Source organism: Lucilia sericata, unplaced genomic scaffold, assembly GCF_015586225.1.
Source record: "Lucilia sericata isolate MDLA Ls3-8-SP2 unplaced genomic scaffold, ASM1558622v1 Contig000253F_arrow, whole genome shotgun sequence".
NCBI classification, from domain to species: Eukaryota; Metazoa; Arthropoda; class Insecta; order Diptera; family Calliphoridae; genus Lucilia; species Lucilia sericata.
In genome coordinates, this window is record NW_023994279.1 from 259033 (window position 1) to 271118 (window position 12086).

The following is a 12086-nucleotide window of genomic DNA, read 5'->3' on the forward strand; positions in this document are numbered from 1 at the left end:
ATTAAATTTGTTTGGATAGTGGCGATATCGGAGAAGAAACATGATATTTAGTTAGTTTTTGAACAAAGCTGCTCAAAAATGTACCATCTGAATTTTGATTTTTGATAAAATGGTCTAATTTTGTTTCAGCATTCCTACGGCGTAAAAAATAAAATTTTTAGATGACAAAGGGACTTGTATCAATAGTCAACTACATATTTTTTCACATTATCCAATACAAACAAATTTATTCCGGGGAACGTCCTTTTTGCCACATTGATTTTCTTAGAGTGGAAATATTAAAATTATTACAAATTTTTAAAAACCAAATTCGTTAGATTTACAAATTCTCTTTTTATTAGACAAATTAAGAATACAATTAAGATGAAATTTGGCATAACATTTCTGAAGGTTGTGAAGAAGACATATAGAAACTATAATGACAACAAAAAATTCAGCGCGTAAATGAATTAAAAAGCACAAACGTATGCACCATGTTTTAATTTTATCTAATAAACACGAGTTTCGGAGTACCGTTATTCTGTTTTGGTTTACATTTCTCCACTTTTTAACACATTTGTATTTAAAGAAAAAAAGAAAACAGCAAAAAAATTTTAAGTTTAATCCTCCTAAATTGGCAAAATCCGACACTGTGCAAGGATTGGCGGTAAACGTCAATCTTAAAATCTTCGAGTCTAAAGGTAGAAAAATATTTTTTAATAAAAACTAGAAAAACATTTATTAACAACTATAACGTCAGATTGCTAAAATAAATAAATTCATTCAAATAACTCCCTAATAAACCTACATACATACATACATACATATTTCAGTAATATGTACATACATATGTACAATATAACAAAACAATTAGAAAATACAAGTTAAATCAGAATAAATGCATGTACCGCACAAAGAAAAAACAAAGAAGTTTAATGATCCAAAAAGATAATTCTATTTAGAAATACTTAAGTATATTTTTAATTTATCAAAAGGTTAAAAAACTGGATATTGTTGTAAACAAACAGAAACAAAATATATATTTATATAGCGATCGCAATGAAATGACTTTAGCATACAATTTGCATTAAAGTTATTAATGGCTTATTTATAGTTTATTATGAACTTTTTCCATACAAAATTCCTATAATAAATCATTAATAACTTTATGAATCATTTATGAATACAGGATTAATTTATTTAAATGTTTATATTATAATTAATATACCATTTGTATGTATGTATGTATGTATGTATGTATGTATGTATGTATGTATGTATGTATGTATGTATGTATGTATGTATGTATGTATGTATGTATGTATGTATGTATGTATGTATGTATGTATGTATGTATGTATGTATGTATGTATGTATGTATGTATGTATGTATGTATGTATGTATGTATGTATGTATGTATGTATGTATGTATGTATGTATGTATGTATGTATGTATGTATGTATGTATGTATGTATGTATGTATGTATGTATGTATGTATGTATGTATGTATGTATGTATGTATGTATGTATGTATGTATGTATGTATGTATGTATGTATGTATGTATGTATGTATGTATGTATGTATGTATGTATGTATGTATGTACATTAGAGCGACTGACTTTGTATGGAAAACAAAATCGTGCTTTTGTTATCCCTCTCAAAATTTACCTTCTTATGTTTTATAATTATTCCCAAATATTTTTAATCCAGCGATTGCTGTCTAAATAAGGTTAGATCTAGTTAAAAGTCGTCAAAAATGGACAAAATTTTTCCAATTCATCGGTTTTGAACCAAAAGTTAAAGTACTTTAAGTATGTTATTTTTAGTGAAAATTTTACAAATTTACCCTCAGTTTTAGTTTTAGTGGGTATTGCTGAAATTATTTTGTTAATAGACTTACTAATTTATGTATACATATACATATGTATACTCTATTTAGGAGTGTATATGTACATATTCATGTATTCATTCAAGTTTTCTCAAATTTAGTTATAAATCGAGCATTTTGTTTGCTGTTCACACTATGTTTTTTATTAAGAAATTTTAAAATCAATCGACAATTGAGTGAGTGATGATATGAAAAGATGATTTCTTTCTATTATATAACTTTGTATTGTTTTTTATGTGTTTTCATAAACGAAAAACATTTCTCTTATCATTGTGTCTCTTCTGCATTTACAATAAACACTAAACAAGTAAAATAGTTTACTGTATGTATGTAAGTAAAATAGTTTACTGTATGTATGTAAGTATGTATCTGCATTAGGGAGGCTTTATATACCATACCCCACTATAGCGGTGTTAGTAATGCATAGAAATATTGATACTATATCCCAATCGGCCTAAAATAGTTTTCTGGTTCGACTAAGGCATGTCTGTCCACCGAAATTTTACGTTTCTGCTAAATAAATAATTATTCGATATTAATGAAATTTCAACTTTAACATCAAGAACAATTTGGTTAAAAATGCCACGCGTATTATTCTTTTTTAGTTTCGTATAAAGTTAAAGGGTTTGATACCAAATCCATATTGAAACAAAATAAAATATTTAGAAAAATTAAATATTTACGGTTATTTAAAAATATCAGTAAAATACAAAATCGTATAACTTAAATTATATACTAAAAGCTCTGATACACGATTGTCAGATCTTATAACGTTGTCAGTAAAATGTGCAGAAAATGTCTAACAATCGTGTGAACTTGCAATTTTTCTTTTGCCACGTTGTCAGAAAAAGCATTACTGACAATAATGCAAGATAAAATTTGTGAATTGGCACCGTTGTTAGACATTTTCTGCACATTTTACTGCCAACGTTGTAAGATCTAACATCCGTGTATACATAGCTTAACAAACGGCAATTATTGCTTTGTATGAAGACATTTGGATTTAATGACTATCTTTAAAGCTGGCTTTACACAAGCACACCAGTAATATGATCTTGCATTTGTGTAAAAAAGTACGGATAGGATCGTCTAAACGTTTAAAATGAAACCATCACACATTGAGAAAAAATACGGATGGCAAATTTAAAAATTGAAAATTATTACATTACTATGTTCCAAACGACATCTTAATCACATATAAAAATGCGATTACATACTTTGACATCAATTATTTTTGCATTAATGTACATTTATGCGATCAAATTGTACTGGCCCATATTTACGGAGGCAAGGATAAATATGGGCCTATCCTTATAAATGCTGGCAGAGAGATTTACGCTTACATAAAATTATTTATGCAGAACTTTATCGTAATGCTAGTGTTTATAAGTGAATTATTGTGTTATTTTCTGAAGGGGACTTTGTATGAGGGCTAGAGTTAAATAAGGCAACGATTGCGAAAATTGGCAGTAACATTTTGACTTATACAAAACTATGCTGTGTCGATTTTTGTACGGTTGTTTAGGGGCTAGGTGAAATAATGAACCGATTTCACCCTTTTTAATAGGCTTCGTCCTTGGGAGAAATTAATGTGGCAAATTCATTAAATTATCTTCAATATTGGGGCATGTAGCGTGCGCTCATGTTTTACATGGACACACGGGCGAACGGACACGGCATAATCGACTTAGAAAGTGATTCTGATCCAATTGGTATACATAACATAACACATAACAACATCCCCACTATAGTGGTATAGGTATAAAAATTACATTAAGACAATTTCTCTCAGAAGCATGCACCTGACATACGTGCATTGACTAATAGTTGCAATATTTGGTACTTTGTTCATAAAAGAGAGCAATTTTATCAATGATTGGTAACGTCTGTTAATAACTGACACTAAATTAATACACTAGTTTGGAAGTAAAAATCTATGCAAAATATTTTTTAAGGAAGAACAGTCGTTCTTGATTGAATGAATAAAGCTCTGAAGAACACATTAATTGTGGGCAGACATTTACTATATTTTCCAGTGCCTTTTAATTGCAAAATACAACAAAGTGGAATATTATGTAAAAGCTAATTTTAATTATTAAAATATTTTAAATATGATCCATTGTTTTCAGAAAGTTGAATCAATTTTAATTAATAAAAAATTTATTCGTTTTTATATAATTTTCACAGAATCATAAAAATCAATAATTTAATTGGACATTGAATAACATAAATTGCAATAAAACTTACCAATAAATGTCGTTTGAAGTAATCATTTTTGAATGTATATATTAATTCAAAAACTTTGGGTTACTAATCCCATAAATTTTTATATATTTATAGTTTGTAATAGATAGTGTCTATTATATTCCAAACAAAGCAAGGCAAGTCAAAGACTATGTGTATGAAGGAAAAGGACGGCATATAGTCTCAAGAAAGGAGTTTATTAGGATTATAACTTGTTCTTTTTTTCTTAACATGTATTTTTATTATATTATAAAAACATTTATTTACTAATTTAGTTTTTTAGATTATGTTAATAAAATATTTAATTATTTCTCTTCTTTTAAAAGTTACATTTTCAAACATATATTAAATGTTCCTCCCTTATTATGAAGACGAAGAAGACACGGTATACATACACAAATCGGCTGATGACTTCTACGGTCTTTTTAAAATAATATCAAATCAGTAATGTTTCAATAAAGGTATTTTAAATAAAATTATATAAAATTAATGAAGCACTTAATTAGCAACTAAATGTTGAATATAGTTTGATTGTTTTTTAACTTATTTGTGTGATGTCTTAATGCACTTTTAAATTAAATATTATTTTTGCATTAGAACACCGTAAACTCTATTACCGTCATGTTTCAGTTGGGAGAACTATCAACTAACTGGCAATAATAAAATAAAATACATATATAAATTTTCCAGTCACATCCACCACTGGAAATGAGAGGATTGCCTGTCCTTATTTAAATCCATTGCAAGTGGAGAGGGTTGCAGCAGCTATAATTAAATGCAGACATAACAGTTCATACACCATGTTCTGACTGACACATTATTAAACATAGTTATTTCTACCAATTTAATAGAAATATCAATTTAAAATTATATTTTATTTCAAAAGATTAAAAAAACATACATTTACTAAAATTAATTTACTAAAGAACTGCCAAACATTGTAAAATTTTACAGGGAGAAATGTTTAAGGGTTGAATTAAATAAAAAGGTGGAAGGCATTGTTTTTGTTGTTTTCTTTTTTCATTTCCTTCTCTCTTTCTCTCGCTCACTGTCTCAGGCTCTTTACCTCTAGCTCTCTTAATACTGAATAGGGATGGAAATAAGGTGCTATTGTACTTTTTTTAGTACTTTTACCAACAAAAATATGGCAGTGTCCTCACGGTGTATTAACCCTGTAATTCTGGATGCAAGTTATTTGTTGCAAATAAGAAGTTGTTGCAATAAAATAAAAATACGTTATCTACCAAAAATATACAATGTATTTTAAATTAAATTATTACACAATGCGACAAAAATAAATAACTGGGAAGTGAAACTATTTTTCTGAAAGGTGAATCCGAGTAGAACAAGAATCAGTTTTTTTTTTAAATTTGCCAATTTCCTCCAAAATCTTGTGATAGGGTAAAAAAACAGTTTTTCGTACCTTTAAGCACTTATAAGTGTCATACCGATTTAAGATTTCTCAACGGATTTGGAAAGCAAAAGATTTAGTATTTAGCAAAAGATCAATAACGTCGTCAATTGCTAAAGGATTTTAAAAAGAAAAGCTGTGTTTTACACATGAACAGACATAGTTTTCTAATGTATTAATAAATAATACGGTTACTATATAAAATACTTTGTAAAATCTCCAAACTTGGAAAACGGTGCAAAACTGAAATCAAAAATATGTTTGCCTATGAAATGCATATTTCCCCAGTTTATCTAAACTTCATATACGTAAGTATAAAGACCTAAGATTCTGCTTTCTAAATCAGTCGAAAAACTTAAAATTGGTTCAGATTTACCTAAGTTACTGACTTATAAGTACTTAAAGGTACAAATACCTGGTTGGTATCTCAAGGTTTTGGAGGTGTTTGGCAAATTTCAAAAATAGATTCTATAGATAATAGATTCTACTCGGATCTGCCTTCCAGGTATTTAAATTTTCATTTATTTTGTCTCACAATGTAGTTGTAATAACTTTAACAACAATACAGTATATTCATACATACATATATACAAAACTTATTGCAGTTATGCTGCAAGTGGGGAAAGTACCATATTTTTCAAAAATTTACTATTTTTTAACAGAGATTTTTGCCCAAGAAAATAAGGGTTTCGCTGCGGAATTGTAGATAGCTAAGTGCAATTTTTTTAATTTTTTTTTTGTCACAATTAAAATTACATATTTAAATAAGAAATATTGTTATTTAGTAAAATGTAAGCCATATTTGGCCCCAAGTCACAGTGGATAAAATATGATATTTTCATACCAAAAATCAGTAACTTTTTTCTCAACATACATATCGAGGGACTATATTCAATAGTCTCTCACTTTCATGATGGCGAAATATAACAATAAAATATTTTTGGCAATTTCATAGCATTTTGACATTTCTCTATCTTAAAAAAAATAAAAATTAATGCATGCAAAACTTTCTACTTTTTTTAAAAATTGCTTTAAAAGCTATTATTTTCAATAATTTTCTGTTGCAAAACTAGTTTTCTTACTAATTTCGACATGATGAACATAATCCTCAAAATATTTAAAATTTACCTAATAGATTTCGAGATATACAATTAAATTAGGTTCATAATCATCTTTAACCACATATAGTTGAGTTTGTATCAAAACATCATATTCTGCTGCTTTTTTAACAATTTGATATCTTTTATAAGGGTTTTCATACAAACGTTCAAAAGCCTCGCAATCTGTGCATTTTCGATTTTACATTGAATTTGTCACAAATTGAATGGGATTTTACTTCCACAACACTGATACATTTGATCGCCTATTTGAACTGATCAATGTTCTCAATTTCAATTTTCTCTTTTAAATAATACAGATAGTCATTTGTGCTAATGTGCAAGTTTGCACACTTGTTTCATGAATACCTTAATATTTATTGGTATTAAATCTAAATACAATTTTTATATTTCTATGAAAAAATTCTCTATCTGTTATAAATTTCTAAATAATTTTGCAAATAATGCAAAAGTTCAAATTATAATTGCATAAGTGTTTAATATGTGGTAGTAGAAAAATATTGTAGAAGAAATAAATTAAAAATCATTCTTGAAAACTTGTGTTATTAGAGATAGAGACTATTGAATATAGTCGCTCTATATATTCTTTAAAATCTTACAACATAATAACGAGTTTCATCAAATTCGTGCAGAGTGTATATATACTCGATTTAGCTATGTCCGTCCGTCCGTCCCATACAACTGAACCCCTGAATAGGGCTTGTAATCCTTGTAATCAAACTACAGGTCGCAATTTTGAAGATAATTCATTGAAATTTGGAACATGATCTTCTATGGTACGGGAGACGAAGCCTATTGAAATTGGTTAACACCGGTCCATTATTTCACCTAGCCCCCATACAACTGAACCTGACGAATAGGGCTTTCAAGTTCATAATTATGTTTAATATAATCGTATCTCGACAAAACGCTGCTGGTCTCATTTGGCCATAACCCCTTTATGAAGCCCCCTTCAAAATTTGACTTAAATGTCCACAATTTTATTCAACAATAAATGGCTTAAGTATATCTGAGACAAGGTACAATTCAACTTAAATGCTTTATTATGGAAACTAAATCACATTTTATTTTTGTAACAGGTGTAGGGTATTATATGGTCGGCCTCGCCCGACTATAATTTCTTACTTGTTTTTATTTAAGTTTAAATAATACTGGTAATACTGAACTACAAAAAGGGTTTAATTGCGATCCTTTAAATTTTGATGCCTGATTTGGATACATTTAGTGATCCTAAATTCAGGTGTGGTAACATTTTGATCACGTCTACTTTTTACGCAAAAGTGTTTTAACAAAATCAACTTAAATTTTTAGACATTTAGAAATTTAAAGTAAAATTTTATAATATTGACAAAATCTACCGAAACAATAACAAAACAAACATGCAGTATACAAAAAATAAGGATGTCGAAATCTACGTACATAACTTATTATTTTGTAGTTGTTTTTCTATTCATTGATTTTTACTGCAATTAGACCAACAAAAATCCACAAGTATTACTTCTGACAATTTTTCTTTGTATCTTCTTCTATTTGTAATATGTCTTGGTGGAACCTTTCGCTATGTGCGAGACCAAAATATTAATTATTATTGATATATAGCATTTAAAATCATGCAAAATCATACTTTATATTTCCAAATTTTTTATCCTCAAAACTAATGACAAATGTCTGCAAATGCGATCCAATGCTCATTTTCTACTTCATTAACTTTATTTTAAATACTTCGTCCTTCATAAGTTCCCGTATTTGTGGCCATACAAAGATTCCCTCTTTTTTTAAGACTTCTTGCTAACTTTGGTACCTCTTACGAAGATCACCATGATATGGATATACGTATGTATGTACATCAAACGATGCATAATTACGAGGTTTTTTAAATAATTTTTTCGCATTTTCGGTATATAAAAACCTAAAAATTTTCTGACAAAAGAATTTAATTATGTAAAATAAGATTTAAAATTTTGCAATAATATAACTATTTTGTGGTCGATCGGACTAAATATGAACTATATTTTCGCTAAAAGTGTATCCAAGTCTTATTGACAATATTGAACAAATATATTATAAGCTTCACAATTATTACCCAAATGTTATAAAAATAAATCTGAAAATTTCAAACATTTTTTTCAAGTGTTTTAACTTTAAACCCTTATTACCAGGGTAAGGATTTATATGAAATTGCATATTTGTAGTCAGTAACTCAAAATAACTTTTAACTAGTTTTCTTTTCAAATCAAAGAACTTGTAATATTTATATTTATTTATAACATTTTTATACCCACCATCAAAAAAGATTGGGGGTATATTGTTTTTGTCATTCCGTTTGTAATACATCGAAATATTGGTCATAGACCCACAAAAGTATATATATTCTGGGTCCTTATTAAATTCTAAGACGATCTAGTCATGTCCGTCCGTCTGTTGAAAACACGATAGAGCCCGAACGGAAACATCTAGAGGGTTGAAATTTTCCACAAATATTCTCTATAGGTAAGGTTTGTTTGGTATTGAAAATGGGCAATATCGGTCCATGTTTTGGCGTAGCCCCCCTACAAGTGGCCCACCGAAAAACGGTGTAAACAATCATAGCTGGTTTAAAAACTGCAGTATGTCAATTAAATTCCACATAAACAAGTTTTATATGAACCAAAATCTCCGTAACAAATTTTATGAGAATCGGTCCATAATTGAAATAATAGCAATGCAACGAAATTCGATATAAACAAGTTTTAAAGGAACTAAAATCTCTCTGCCAAATTTTATGGAGATCAGCCCATAATTGACCCTACCCCCCTCGGAAAATTACTTTAAAGCTCCCAACTTTCTTAAAAATACCAGTAAATCGCAAAAGTCAACAAAAACAAGTTTTAGAGGAACTAAAATCTCTCTACCAAATTTTATGAGGAACGGTTCTTAAGTGACCCTACCCCCGATATAAGGTCCCCTCATAAATTGACTATAACGCTCATAATTTGCTACAAAATTATAGTAAAGCAAAGAAATTCTACGTAAACAAGTTTTCGGAGAACAAATATCTCTCTGCCAAATTTTATCGGGATATCGGCTCATAATTGACCCTACCCCCCATATAAGGTTCCTCTCAGAAAATTACTTTAAAGTTCATAATTTGCTTCAAAATGCCAGTATATCAACGAAATTGACATAAACATGTTTTATAGAAACTAAAATCTCTCAAATATTAAGAGGATCGGTCCATAATTGATTCTACCTCCCATATAAGGCCCCACTCATAAAATGGCTTTTACGCTCATAATTGACATTATCCCCTATCATAGAATGACATTACCGGCCATAACTGGCTTAAAAATACCAGTATAGCGATAAAATTCGTCATGAACTAGTTTTATGGGATCTAAAATCTTTTTGTCAAATTTTATGACCATTGAGGCATATTGGATTAAAGCCTTCATATAAGGCTTAGAAAGCCTTGATATTCGACAAAACAAGTTTTATTGAATGCAAAATCTTTGTAGAATTTTAGGAGGATCCAAGATTTACCTGAAGTAGGTTGGTAGGTTGATGGGAGGATGTATACTACATCAAATCCGAAGAAATACACATAGGCCACTATCGGGCCCTTACCATAAGTAAATTTACAGGAAATCAAAACATTAAAAAATTATTAAATATAATAAAATAAGTGCTACCATCACCCTAACTATATTACTATTTATATATGATAAATCAGTTTAGAAAAAATCCAATAAATTATTAAATTGTAGTAGCAAAAACATCGGTTGTTATAGTATAGGTCCACTTTCCGAAATTCACCTAAAATTTAAGACATATGATTTGATGGTGGGTATATAAGATTCGGCACAGCCGAATATAGCACACTTACTTGTTATACCATACTTTTATCGTTGTATTACATATTTTTACAATTTAAAAAAATTATTAAAAAAAATTTAAAAAAAAACATTTTTCTAAACTCCTTTGGACAATTTTTGCTAGGACCAATAGGTGAAAAGTTACCCAACTCCGGCAGTTATTGTAATTCACGATATCGTGATTCTGTTAAATTTCTATTAGAGTGCATAAAGCGGTCATAAAGTGTAAAGCTCTGTCATCAAGAACCTATATTTGTTGTCAAAAACTTAAGTTCTAAATTTCTTTAAAAATTTACTTAAAAATCAGTGATAACATGTAAATTTCAGAAGGAAATATTTTTTGGTGGATATTTTTAATTTTTAAGTGCATGAAATTTTTTTCCTTGCTTATAACTAAAGGATGGTCTTAAAATTTTGCAGTCTTGTACTTTCGAATATTGTATACGATATGTAACGATACTGTTTAAAATTTATTTAAAATATATTACTTGAAAAATTTTTGAGATTTAAGTTCACAAGGATCCGACTATATTTGAAAATCGATGATCGGCCAACGGCCCATATTTCGATCAATAGGAGGAAATATATATGAAAATCACTCAATCGTCAATAAATTTCATAAATATATAGGAATTAAAGTAAAAACCGACATTACATTATTAATGTACTAAATTTCAATTACATACATAAAATCGCATTTTTCTCAAAAGAGAGCTTTATGTAAAAAAAAATTATGTAAAGATTTTTCGTAAATCGCAAATAATCGCAGCTGAATTTCACATATACACACATATTTTGTTAATAATATATGATGCTATATAACATCCAAAGGATGGGAACTCGATAAGATATAATTGCAATTATTGCAATTGAAATCTAAAAAATATCAATTAATTTCGTATGTATCCCCTTTTGAAAAATGTATAACACATACTTGAACTTACATCAAAAGTAAAAAAATAAAAAAATTAAAGTCATTTTTAAAGGACTTTAAAATTTAAGGTACATACAATTTTAAAAAAATTTTATGAAATATTTTTAGTTTTTCATTTCGTGATCCTGTGTCCTTTTTAAAGGACTTCAAAGTTTTAAAAACCAAATTAAAAAAAAATATATTTTAAAATACTTCAACTGATCAAACAATGTCAAATTTGATGTCAGGCGAACAAGAAGAGTTGTAAAATATTTTGTGTTATTATACCCTTCACCTTCGTGAGAAGGGTATATATGTATATAAGTTTGTCATTCCGTTTGTAATTTCTATATTATAATTTTCCGACATAAAGTATATATATATTCTGGATCCTTATAGGTAGCGGAGTTGATTAAGTTGATGTCCGTCTGTCTGTCTGTCTGTCTGTCTGTCTGTCCGTCTGTGTGATTGTTGAAATCAGTTTTTAGAGGACCCCAGATATCGCCGAAATCGGAATCTCCAATAATTCTGTTAGACATGCTTTCGAGAAGATCGCTATTTAAAATCAGCAAAATCGGTCCGTAAATACCGGATATATGAGCAAAAATCCGAGACAACCTCTGAAAATTTCATAAAAGACAATTTTTTGATGCTTTGATATATTAGCAACAACACTG

General features: G+C 28.5%; 1 protein-coding gene across 6 annotated transcripts in view; it reads right to left on the reverse strand.

Annotated features, from left to right (window-relative positions):
* The window catches only part of LOC119602795 (IQ motif and SEC7 domain-containing protein 1), a 60847-nt gene that overhangs the window by 39264 nt on the left and 9497 nt on the right, over window positions 1-12086 (reverse strand). The window contains exon 1 of one of the 6 annotated variants that reach the window (XM_037954510.1): window positions 4120-4160. The exons of the other annotated variants lie outside the window; for them this stretch is intronic. Within the exon in view, the coding sequence (XP_037810438.1) occupies window positions 4120-4145 (26 nt within the window). The 5' untranslated portion in view covers window positions 4146-4160. Of the gene's footprint in view, window positions 1-4119; window positions 4161-12086 lie in introns of those variants that run through there. 6 annotated transcript variants of the gene reach the window in all.